This window comes from Mustela putorius, unplaced genomic scaffold (genome assembly GCF_011764305.1).
Source record: "Mustela putorius furo isolate JIRA1106 unplaced genomic scaffold, ASM1176430v1.1 tig00000198_pilon_pilon_pilon, whole genome shotgun sequence".
NCBI lineage: Eukaryota > Metazoa > Chordata > Mammalia > Carnivora > Mustelidae > Mustela > Mustela putorius.
In genome coordinates, this window is record NW_025421311.1 from 4,504,361 (window position 1) to 4,517,766 (window position 13,406).

Sequence of the window (13,406 nt, forward strand, 5' to 3'; positions counted from 1 at the left end):
CGTGAACCTCCCCAGGCTCAGTCTATACAGAGCGAACGGGACCGGAGGCCGTGGTTTCCATAAAAGAGAACCCCGTCTTGATGTGGGAAACAAAGGCAGAAGACGAGTTACTAAATTTCCTTGCTATCTGCAGCCCACTGGCAAGTCGCTGAAACAGGCAGAGTGACAGTCCTGTAGGGACCCCGCTGCCTCCGTGTCAAAGCTCTGCTGAAGGCCACAGGCACTCCGAGCTCAAGCACCGGGATCCTGGAAGTCTATGTTAACATAAACATCTCTACCCGCCACGATACTTGCTGGCAGTCCTTCCCAAGCACGGGACCCACCGACAGACACCTGAAGGGCCTCCTGACTCGTTTTATGAGGGGATGGTAAACGCCTCCCTCACAGCTAGCCCCTAACATCTGAAGCCTTGCTTCCTGACTTCCTTAGAGAAGTCCCTCACCCCCTCACCCCCTCACCCCCATCATCCCTCACCCCCTCCCAACTTAGACGCACATGGGTAGCCCACACCTCCTGACCCCGGTTCAGCTCTTTCTGCCCCTGGGGGGGTGGGGGGGGCAATATTTTAAGAAAACCACCTTCTTGCACCAGAGACATCTCAAGAATTCTTTCTTGGCCATCAGCTTCAAACCCTAATGTCTTTTCCTACATCACACGTTACTAATGGAAAAAAGAATTTTCTGATTCCGATAATATAGCTTAATTACCTCTTCTGAACATAGTTCTAAGACTCCCAATTTGCCGTGAAGACATAGCTTCGTTCACAAATGAGACGTGGACCAGTTACGATTTCATTTCAAAACAGACAGGGCATTCACTGTTCCAGGAAACGCCTGCATTAGATTACTGGTAGTGTCTTTAAAATATTAAAAATAAGAAGAGCAAGCAAACATGTAGTGTTCACCATATGCAAGAAACTGTTCCAAGTCTATTGACTAATTTAATCCAAACATCACACTGTGGAAGCAGCAGATCCAATGAGAGTGATTAAGTTTTATTTTAGAATATGTGGAGAGAGATTAATTTGACATCATTTACCTCCGTTAGGATAAACCATTTAAAATCACTAATGGCCTCAAACTAAAAGCCATCTCATGAGTTTAAATAATATGCTTTTCCTAGTACTGCACTTTGGAGAATTGATGTGACAATGTTTCAAAGCAATTCCCTTTGAAATGACAATTAACATAATCACCAAGCACTTATACTATACGGCATTGTACTGGATACCAAGATTATTTTTCCGCCAATTTTTCTTTTCTTCTGTTTTTTTCTTTTTAAATTACACTATATCCCAATAACCAAAAATGCATCCTGATCCCCATGGCATTGACTATTATTCCCAAATGTTAGATGATGTTCGACAGCATTTTAAGAGGTACCAGGGTCTGAATCTTAACCCCCACAAAGTTCTTACACAAATAAATCACGATAGTGCGTACAGAATGTTAACGATGTGAATTAAAAATATGCAATACCTCTCATGTCAATGAATCTGCTTCCTTCATTTCAAGCTAGATTCCAACAGAAAGCAGAATTTAGGCTTCTATATTTTCAACCACTTCCTCCCAAGCCAATTGAAAGTATACCTCACTCTTATTTGGAGCTTTCTGTGTACAGAATTCGCTCACTGAGATGACCTCATGCACCCACGGCGTCTAATCCTGGATTAGTCGTCACCATTATCATCACCCTTTGCAAAACACTTAAAGTTACTTTAAAGTTCTATGTGCTGGTGAGGCTGTGAGCTCCCATTTCTTCAACTTGTCTTCTTACAATGTCCAGAAAGGGAAGATTAAAGAAAACTAGGTAGCATGAGGACTCTAACTAAAGCAGTGCCCCTCACTGAAACGTTAGGCTTGTGATGACTTTGAAGAGACTTTAACTAAGGATTCTGAAATCCCATATAAAGCCCCTCCATTGGTGTCATTAAACCTTACCACATTCCCAGGGCAAAATCATCAGATTCAGTGGATGGGAAAAGGGGGTAAGAACACAGGAAGAAAAAACAAAAAGAAAAGGGGATACCAGAAGGGAATTTCATGTAAAAGCATGAAACACAAATAGGCCCAAGGAAAAACCTGCAGGGGTCCCACTGAGCCCCCAGCCCACCCTGGGAGCCAGTTTGAAATAAGACCTGCCTGGGTGGCAGAAAACCACAGGCTCAACATCTATGTTTGAGTAATTATCTTTAATTTGCCCCAAATAATAACCAAAATCTGTTTTACTTACCCAATAACTTGGTGCTCGTAATACTGCAGGGTCCTCTTGAGAGTCTGCTGTATTGTTTGAGGCTGGAGAATAATAACAACAACAAAATATATTATCAGCGATCAGTGCCATTCTCATTCTGAGCATCAGACGCAGAGATGCACCTTCTGACTGATCTCGTATGCATTTTTGCTTTACAATATTAACCCATTACACATTCTGCCATGTATTTTCCCCGCAGGAACTAATACAAGGCCCTCAGCAATTACCCAGAATTTCTCGGTTTCAAGTAGGATAGCATTTCCTGGCTGTATTTTTTCCAATTCTTCCATACCGGCTCTTAGGTTCAACAAAACATCTGCAGGCGATAAACCAAGGTATGGGGGGCAGTGGAGGGGAGGTGTACTAAAGGAAATGTGGCTGTGCCCAGGTCAAACCTGATTTCTTCAAGGACCCAAGAGATTCCAAGCAAGGGTTCCCTCATGGGCAAGGGAGGGGGTGTGTGGCAAATACCTAAGTCATTCCTGACCAAACAGTAGAATTCTTTCATCTCCATGACAGCTGAAGATAGAGTTTCTTAATTCCAGATCAAGACATTTTTTCTTAGACTAACTTGGGCAACAGAGCCTGAGTTTGGAGTTTCTGACTGAGGGAGATGGGAAGATCCCAGAACATAGATTTAATTAAGAAATTATGGTAAGAACCTAATTTTTCAGGGGCAAGAGTGTGAATTTTTTTTAAAATATAAAAACGCAGAGTCATTCAGGCACAGAGAATAATCTTCCACAGGCTTATCAAAAGATGGGTTCATTACAGCGACGGATGAATTTTAAGAGGAACATAAGGACTTTGACATTCTCTTCTCGAGATGGGAGGCAGCAGGCAGTTGGCAATCTCATGGCTCTGCCCCTGATTAACCACACAAATCTGGGTGAGGTCGAGAAAGCTCACCGTCTTAAAAACAGGCAATTTTTTAAAAAAGGCTACAGACAGAGGTGGTCGTCCAGGTTCCCTTGCTCCCCTCCCCTGTTCACCTCTCTATGAAAATGTCCAGGACAGAGGTAGCAGCCTCCTTACCCAAGACTCTTCCAAGTTTCAGCCTCCTTCTTGACAGGAAAGGGTTATTTGATTCGAAAGCAAGAGGAAAGTGAACTTCGATTAAATCAAGGGCATCCCCTGCAATCTGTTCTACGCTACCATTGAGGAAAGCCCTTTCACTGAGCAAATCTAAGGCTTCCCTTAAGCCAAAGCAATCAGAAATTAATTTTAGGAGGAATCAGCCTCCCCGTGTTGAAGGAAATAGATACAGGGCGAATGCTTTCAACAGCCGGGTTTCATTTGCACTACGTTAAAAAGATGAACGTGAGGCTTCGAACCTGCACAGATACCTCAGAATCAAAGCAGAGTGAATAGAATGTACCTAAGGAAAGGAAAACATCACGTCTGAGCCAAGAGCAGTGGAGCTGTTGAGAAATCTCAGGGGGACGAAGCAGACACAGCAGTCCTAGTGTGCAGGAAAAGTTGCTTTCAAAACTCGACCCACGGCCAACACAAACCAAGTCATTATCAGTCACGGGCTCAGGACCCCTGGGACCGGGGCCCCTTGCACTGGCTTGGCAGTTGGTGAGCTAGGACAACTTTCTCTTTGGCCGCACGCCCTAAAAGCAGTGAATATGCACAGCGGGATTACCTTCCAGTAACCTCTGGTCTCAACACATGGAACAGAAAGCAGGAACTCCAGTGCACAGGGCCAGCCAGTAAAGACCAGAATGACCTCATTTGTACAAAGGGACATTTTTTCCCTGCACCAGGAATTTCCCAGTCATTAAAAAGCACATGTTTGCAAGAGGAGTTGAGCCTTTTAAAGAGCTGATTTTTTTTTCTTCTGTAAAGCAATTACTTTTCTTCCCCAGCGGGAGTTAAATTTATAGTTTCCAAATACATTAAAAAGAAAATGTTCTCTGGCCATAGTTGACCAGCCTTCAACTTGGGAAAGCATTTATACACTTCCTGTGGCCTGCCGAAGACAGTGGGCACATTCTGAGGGTCTAAACGAGGAGTATGGAAGCTGAGGGCAGAGCAAGCCACGGCAGACTTGCCCACACACCTGACTCCCCAGGACATCTCATTGCCATGGACTCATGAACCTTCTTCAGAGTCTGCCTGATTGCTCAACCAATGGCTCTTATCAGTGAGAGACATCTTCACGAAATCTCTGGGTCTCTCTGCCCTGAATACAACAGCATGAAGACCCACATGGGGGTCACAGCCATCCACAGGGGTGACTTCTGCCTGTCTGAGTACACTTCTGAGTGTCCACATTACATCAGTGACACAAGCCAGTGTGTGAGTGGGAAACACAGGGGTTCTGAAGATGGGCAGACCTTCTCTTCTTTAAGAATGTAACTCTACACATGGCCCCCACTCAACAGTTCCGCAGGCCAAGATTCCCTTCCTCCTCTGTATCTGTCCCCTCCTTTAAGAAGGAGTTTAGAAACATGATTTTAGAAAAGAAGATTTAATATCAAAGTGAGTTCAAAATCCAGCTCTGTGACTCATGAGCTAGAGGAGCCGGGGTGGTTCACTTAAGCTCTCTGAGATACGATTCCTTATGTAGACATTACTTTTCATGGAAATTAATTGAAATAAAGCAGTCTCTGGTGCACAGGTGGTACCTAGTAACGTATAGTTATGACCATGCTCAGCTGCAAAACACAGCTTCCACCCCCGAGCATTTCATAGTCCAGTGGAGGACAGCATAGAGCATCCGCCCCTTAAGTGTAATGCTTCGAGATCCTTACCACCCAAAAAAATCAACAGAGCTAGCATGACCTCCCCTCGTAAGAGGGTGCCGAATCCAGGAGACAGAAGAAACAATTAAAGAAAAATGGTAGCAGAACATATAAATATTTCCAATGAAAACTTCAGATCAGTCCAGAGATGGCAATAAAAGCAGAATTCTGAAAATGAAGATTGGGGACAGATCTAGAAAGCAGGCTTGCATGTGGAAAGGACCCTGAGGCACCACAGCTGAGATAAGGAGCCCAGGCATTAAGCTTTATAAGAAATAAGAAACAAGCCATGAGCCTCCTTCCCAGGACACAAAGAGTGGGCAACAGAAGAACCAGGTGGCCTTATAACTTCATAGCCAGAGGCTGGAGGATCTGAGAGACACGGGTGGGGAAAAAGAAAAAGGCACTCTTCCTTTCACAAAAAGACAGATCTGGGCGCCTGGGTGGCTCAGTGGGTTAAGCCGCTGCCTTCGGCTCAGGTCATGATCTCAGGGTCCTGGGATCGAGTCCCGCATCGGGCTCTCTGCTCAGCAGGGAGCCTGCTTCCTCCTCTCTCTCTGCCTTCCTCTCTGCCTACTTGTGATCTCTCTCTGTCGAATAAATAAATAAAATCTTTAAAAAAAAAAAACAAAAAAAACAAAAAGACAGATCTGTGATTCTTCTCTGCTCGCCCCAAACTAAGATAGAGATGGGGTCTCCTACCATCCCTGCTCAACACCAAGGAGCACTGAACAGGGAGACAGCCAGACAGACAAGGCGGCCGTCTGTGTCCCACCATGGATACTATGGGGTTAAACAGAAGGTACTCAGAAGCTGCCATCACGGAGCCACCAGGAACCATCTTCATCTCTGGTCTCAGAATAGCTTCCCCCTGCTTGGCCAGCAGTGCTGACCCCGCAGACTAAATGTGATGCTCACAGAAGGTCATGGGATCCAAACAGCCAGCCATGAAACGGTCCCAGCAGAGCCAGAGAAGTGGTCCCTGAGGAGTGGGAGGAAGCCGTTCCCAGCAGCTGGCCCTGCAGGCTCAGACGGCAAGCGGAGCCTGGGGCACAGTCCCTGCTCTGCAGACCCACACCAGATGGATCCAGGATCCAGCAGGAGGCGAGGAGCCAGGCCGCCAGTGTGCGCGCCTGTGCACATGTGAGCATGGGAACCCCTGTCCCCAGATAGATGGCACACGTTCACCTCAATTTTAGAGATCAAGAAGCTGAGGCTCAGACTGGTTAAGTAAGTATCCCGGCATCACAAAACCAGTGAGTGAATAAACCACTGCAGGCCAGGACTGGCTTCAGAGTGTACCCTGTTTCTGCTAGATGCCTGGAGGGTCCCTCTGACCTTGAACATCCTGGGATTCTACCTTAATACTGACAGCACTTCATCGTGCCAAAAATAGACACAACTTCACAGATAGCTTAAAAACAAACTTCTCATTTCTGCTTTACAGCACAGACCGGTAGGCTACACAATTAATGGAAACCATACATCCATTCTCCTTTAAACAAATACCTGTAACTAGCCACATCATTTTATTTACCTAAACATGGGAAAATTAAATATCCAGAAACTAAATAATAGTGGTATACATTTAATTACTAATGCTCTAAGCCAGTGGATTTCTATTCTCTCTGCACATTAAAATCACCTTGGGGACCTTCTAAAAAACACCAGTGCCTGAGCTCCACCTCCAAATTTTCCAATTCCACCGGTCTGGGAGACCCGGTTGCTTCCAGTGGGCAGTCAGGGTTGAAAACCTTTCGTTTAAGGTATAAACATGATAATCAAGACCAGTAATCCTCCAGAAACCTTACTTGAACCAAGTAAGTCAGCATTCATGAGAACAGTTTCTTTATTCAAGCATCAGGAGAAGGAAGCTTCTGGGAGGTGGACGCACCCAACTGTCAGATTCAAGCGTTTGTTCCTTAACTGTCACTAATGGCTTATAATCAAGTATGAATTTCTTAGATAAACAAAGAGCTACGTGGCTTGAGGCATAAATATAGGGTTTTTTCAATTCCTATGTAATTCACTCCCAGGCGCTTACGTCGGTATTCGATTTAGCGCAGGCTCGCATACACAACATAACGGCTCGTGTGACACTGCCTCCATGTGAGCCTTCACGTCTTCATGGGTGTTATTACTTTACAGCTAAGAAAGGCGAGACACACAGTATTTGAGTTGCCCTGGGCCACACAGGTAAAAAGAGACAACACCAGGGTTGAGTCTCAGGTAACCTGCTCCAGAATCCAAGCACATCATCTCCAACCTATACCGTATGTAACGTTTAAAACTGTACTGGGTTGAGCACTTTCCGGTTGGCAGTTTCTAATCCGTGTTATCACAACTGATCCTTGCATCAGTCCAGTCAAATAGTCAGCCTGGTGCCATGATCACCATCTGACGGAAAAAGAACCAAAGTTAGAGACATGACAAGTCCTGCCTTGCAAAGAAAATCATCTCTTCCCTTCGGAAACTGTCCTCAGATAGCATTTTTTTAATGTCAACATACAATTAAAGAAACACATGGATTCAAATTAGTTGTCTGCTTCTTGAGAACACACGGAACATTCTGTCCACCAAACCTCCACACACAAAGAAAGCGCAGGCAAAATCGCCAAGTCTAACGCATGCTCGCCCTTCCCCTCCCTCAGCTTCTCCTGCTCTGGCTCACCCCTTCCCTTTCCCAGCAGCCGGGCATCTACCATACGGATGCTGTGTTCTGATGGGCCAAACTCCCCACCACCATCACCTACACTCCCAAAACAGATGTCCAGAAATCACCATTGCATATTTCCCTTCCTTTTCTCATCAAAATTCTCAATCCCTTTAGTATCCTGATCTCAGAGGGTGCTCAGAAGGAGTCATACCTCCATTTCCTCAAAAATGCAATCTCTAGTCCTAAGGTAAATGATGGTAAAAAATGAACATCCCTCCATGATAAAACATGGTCTGAACCACTAACAGCGGCACTGCGGTAAACAGGCTTCTCAGTGAGAGTTAAGGGGTTGGGGGGGATGGTGGGGAGATGCACTTCTCATCCTCTAGGTCACACTACCAGAACGACCACATTCTCCAGGACGTGAGAGCATTTCTCATATTAGGACATGATATGCCAAATTCCGTCACTGAATGTGACCAAAATTGTAATTAGCTATCCTGTCTTTATGGCTAAGCCTGTAGACACCAATGAATCAAATGATATGATTGGTGTTCCTTAATAAAATTAGTCCATCAACAATAAGTCACTTCCGGCAAGTGGTTTAACTACTTCTGAAAGAGATGCAATTGCAGTAATCATCCATCTTGCTAAATATGCAGACAAAATATTCACTTTCCCAGCCTCTGACTAAACTTACTACATATAAACCCGAAAAAAGAAAAAAAAAAATAGATGGCAAATTAAATATAGAACTTTGAGTCAGGACCTCTGTATTTCAAGCCCAGCTGTGCTACTGACCTTTTTATAAAATTAGCCAACATCTCTTCACCTGGGAGTAGGAAACCTTGGGGGGGAAAATGCCTCTATTTTCCCATCTGAAAAATGCTAGTAAGAAGTTCGTAGTTCTCAGGGTCATTTTGAAGAAAACCATTGCAAAGTTAAGCACTTGAAAACAGGGTCAAATCACACTGGAGAGTCCGCCATCTCTCAGGAAGCCGGGCAGTACCATTTCAAGTGAATGATGCTAGTAATTTGCTAAATAAAACCAGTGGTCCAGATAATTAATCACAAAAAGCAAAAGTAGTAAGTGTGCTAAAGGAAAAAAAAATGAAAGCTAGAGACACACAATAACGTAGAGTTCTTCCTACCCACACGGGTTGAAAATCTGCATGATTTCCTTCAATCTCCACTTTATTCTCCTTATGAACACAATATACAATTGAGTGACCCCATGAGAACTTAGGGTAAAGGTTGACATTATGCTAATTGACCCATACAAGGATTCAAACTGATGACCTTGGCCTTATTAGAAGCATGTTCTAATTAGCGAAGTGCAATGGTTATCATCATTGTAATTACGGATTATAGCTGAATATACTTACCATATAATGGATGGTATAGTTAAGTCTTCCTATATAAAGTATGTTTGCTTTCCAAGTACTTCCCCCTTTGTTATTTTAACCCCTTTCCAAAAATAGCCACTGAATTTCAATTTGATGTACAAGAACTAATACCCATTAAGCTGAATACCCATTTAAGCTGAAAAAGCACATTCCTCAAACTGAAAGAGCGCCGAAGGATGATGTATTCAGTGTGTCCCCTACCTTCCAGCAAGAGCACATTTAAGTTATCCAAGAATCTGGGGTGTTTTCAACAAATAACACCACCACCTTCAGTATGGAGAACACTTCACAGTTTACCAATCACTTTCTTTCCTTTCCGCTCATTAGAAGTTCACAACCACCTTGTGAGTCTCAGATAGAATTATCCACACTCTACAGATGAAAACAGGGAGGTCCAGGGAGGTGAAAGTGAGTTTTGCCTCGGGACAGGACTGGAAAGAGCCACCAACAAGGCAAAGAGTTGGGTCTCCCGTGACTTTCCTCTGCATCTTCCCGCATGAGTAACCTACTGGGCTCTGCTGACTACTAAAATGGCCTTCCATGCATCTTTCCCAAGTCCCTTGTTTCCTTTTATTTGTTTTCAATGGATCTGAAAACAATGTATTGTTTTCCCAAATTCACAAAAGTTACTGTTATTTAAATAGTTCTGGTATGGTCGTTAACTTCTTTATCAGGTAACTTCAGGAGAAACCTGCTTTCCAGGTCACATCTTGGTCCCCCTGGCCATCTGAATAAAAACAATGGCCAAACAAAAATCCTGAGACAGAGGGTCCTGGTTCTAGACACCTTTTCAGGCAACGGGTCGTGCTGTCCTCCAAATGCTAGGCTTTCTGGATTAAACACGTTGTTGACTGCTGTGAAACACTAAGAGAGCATGTTCCATGTAATACCTCATTCAGTCCCCACAAAAATCCTGTAAGAGAGGAAGAAGTATTACCCCAATGCTATAAATGTGGAAGAAACTCATCCCAGACAAGTTAAAAAACGTGCCCAAAGTCCCGTAGGTAGTGTCTAAGTCTACATATGTGTCTCATCTCTCTATGCCTGCCTCCAAAAAGCCAAGCTTTTCATCTGCTTTTCTGAACTAAAATACCGTCTTCTGTCTTCAAGGCAGAAAAGGTTACGGTTGAAAGGGATTAACTATTCGCTAGATGGTGTGATTTTGAACACAGCCTTTTTTTTTCCCCCTAAACCTCAGTTTCCTTTCTGATAAAATAGAGAAACTTCTAGCATAACTATTGCTCAGGGTTGTTTGAAGTCAAAATGAGATAAAACTACAAAGTATGATATGTATATGGGCTATATGATGATTCTATAAAAAAAAAAAATCTCTTGATGAGTAAGTAGTCAAAAAATTGCTAAATTGAACTAAACTGCCTGTGTCTAACATCTAGGACAGTTGCCAGGCATGCCTCACGGCCCAGAGATGCCAATTAGATGCTGCAAAGCTAATTAGTGCCATTTTGGTTCCTAAACACCCTACTGGACAGCAATGGTCCTCCCGTCAGGAAATCATTTCCAGCCCTTTAGAGGCTCTTTGCAAGCTCCCCTGTGTATTTCCAAAGAATTCCCTATTGTTTCCAGTGCTGGGAGCCACAGTATGGTATTTTCCCAACAAAAGCCTGGAAAATAAGAGAAGGAATATTTCCTGCCTGACAGTTAAATCACAAAATTTACACACAAAACAAGGAACTGTTTTGTCAACCTTAAATGCACCAGCTTCAACAATAATTCATTAAGGAGTAACAGAGAGTTCTCTCCAATCATCCAGCCCAAGGTGCAGCCCTGGGAAAAGTGGGCCACCCAGCCTCCAAAGCAACATTTGTAAAGGGGCCAAAAACAGGGCCTGGGGAAGAAGGCAAAGTCAGAGAGGGCCCCAGAGGAAAGAGAAAGGAGGGGAATAGTTTATGAAACATTATACTCAACACTGTCCAGGGGTATACTGGCCCTCTGTCACACTGAGGAAGATTATTCCCAAACTAAAGAAATTCTCCAACCATCTTAACTAAAAGGGACTCTTAAAAAGGGCAGTGGACTATCAGGTCTCTCTAGCAAGGCTGAATCCTACAACCTGAGAGCTAGCTCCTTTTACACCCGACGGAAGGATTCGGCATGAAACTCATTTTGATTTGACTCCAAGTGCATTAAAGCAAACTTTTAATGATGACTTGGCTTGTCATGGAGCCTGAACAGGTAAGGAACGTGCTGATCATACAGACTTAGTAATCAGCCTCATCTCCCAGTTCCCAGCTCACTGTAAATAAGTGAACTGTCGTGCAAATGCCAACCCAAGTGACATGGGGCACTTTTGTTTACCCAGTCAGAGGCTGTGAGTCTGATGATTTCGGGACACTGACAAGAGCAGGTCCTTGGAGTTTGAAAATCTCAGATGCCAAACCAAGCAGAACCATCCAAACACCACCCCGCGGGGGTCCTGCCCAGCGCTGCTGCCTCAACCTCTCGGGAAGATAAAACTCAGCGAAGATCATCAGATCTGGTGTTAACTACAATCCAATGATCCAAACGGATATGAAACGTGCTGACTCTGCGGATAATGAGGGTGACGTCATCAGTGTTTATGATGCACTAGATTTCCGAGCAGAGGACAAAATCATCACATGTCACTCTGGAAAAAACAGGAAGGCATGAGAACGCTAATACAGTGTGATGTGCAAAGCCTGACATTTTTTCATTAAACTCTACATGAGCACATTTTTTAAATCTAGGGATCACTCCATTATATAATAACTATTACACGGCTTCCCCATGCCTTCTAGCAAGTACTCAGTGACACCAAGACATGTGTGTGCGGGGTTACGCACAACAATATGCAATCTGTGAAGGACATACATTCCCTCATTAGGGTAACGATTTCTAGGGTACTCACGCCTCCCTTCACATCCCAGAAACCAAACAAAGTGACACCATCACTCTTGGCAGACTCTGGGGCAAAGGCAGAGCCGTGACGGTGGCTTCTGTCACTGCGTTCACAGCTGCTTCACCCCGGGAGCCTGGAGCGCACCTGCACAGGCCGAGAGGTCAGCCTGGGGGCAAAGCGCTGAGCTAGAAAGAGCCCCCGGGGTCTCTAACGCAGGTCTCTGCAGGACTCCGTGCGCTCAGGAACTCCACAAGCGGTGAGGGGCGAGTTCAGGTTCAGGAAGACCAACAGGAAGTCCCTACCGGCCATCCCTTCACGAGTCACAAGTAGGAGCACACGAGGCGCGAAACAGAGAGTCTCTGCTGCACTGCGCGCACGTGGTGTGTTGAGGAAGGGACAACGCGGGGGCACGTGGACAGACACATCATGGTGGAAGGAGCTAGACACAAGAGAACTGGACCCTAAAATGCATGTGGTCACCGGCTTCTGCACTTCGGGCAAGTCGCTGCTCCTCTCTGAATTTCCGTTTCCTTGTCCTTAAATCGGAGTTAATAATAATCCTTGCCCTGCCCATCTCATTCACTCCCTGCATGAACCCCGGGGAAAATGTGCGTTAAAAACATGCTCTGTGACGGGGCACCTGGCTGGCCCAGTTGTTGGGCATCTGCCTTCAGCTCAGGTCATGATTCCAGGGTCCTGGGATCGAGCCCCACATCCAGCTCCCTGCTGGGGGTGGAGGGGGAGTCTGCTTCTCCCTCTCCCACTCCCCCTGCTTGTGTTCCTTCGGTCTCTGTCAAATAAATAAATAAATCTTTAAAAACAAAACAAAACCTACTCTGTAAACTCTGAACAGACGCACTCATTGCTAGTGGCTTTTTGGCGTGGAAAGTGTCGGTCAGCCCATCATTCGTCATGGTCCTGAAGTGCGGAAAATTAAGAAGGAAAAAAAATGTCACTAACGCTTGTATTCTTGGGCATTAAAAAAAATTACAGTCAGTGAGAGCCCCTGATTTTTCAAAACTCTCCTCAAGTCGGCTTACCCTAAAAACTAATAAGATAAGCCTTTTTTTTTTAAAGATTTTATTTATTCATTTGACAGACAGAGATCACAAGTAGGCAGAGAGGCAGGCAGAGAGAGAGGAGGAAGCAGGCTCCCTGCCCAGCAGAGAGCCCGATGCGGGGCTCGATCCCAGGACCTCGGGATCATGACCCGAGCCGAAAACAGAGGCCTTAACCCACTGAGCCACCCAGGTGCCCCAAGATAAGCCATTTATCACAAAAACAGGCACCATAATAAGAATTTTTGTGGCCATTTTAGAAGAACATCAACAAAAGACATCAAAACTTGCTCACATGAGAACCAAACTTTTAGCTATGTGGTCGTTCTTGGCCGTTTGTTTGTCTCATTACCGAAAAGTAAACTGGTAACTGGGAAAGGGAGGAGGGGGGCAAAAGGATGTGAG

At 44.8% G+C, this 13,406-nt stretch overlaps 1 protein-coding gene across 2 annotated transcripts in view; it reads right to left on the reverse strand.

The window, feature by feature from the left end:
* The window catches only part of GUCY1A2 (guanylate cyclase 1 soluble subunit alpha 2), a 327,843-nt gene that overhangs the window by 295,906 nt on the left and 18,531 nt on the right, over nucleotides 1-13,406 (reverse strand). For both annotated transcript variants that reach the window (XM_045077525.1, XM_045077524.1), the window contains exon 2: nucleotides 2,233-2,294. In XM_045077525.1, the coding sequence (XP_044933460.1) occupies nucleotides 2,233-2,294 (62 nt within the window). The remainder of the gene's footprint in view (nucleotides 1-2,232; nucleotides 2,295-13,406) is intronic.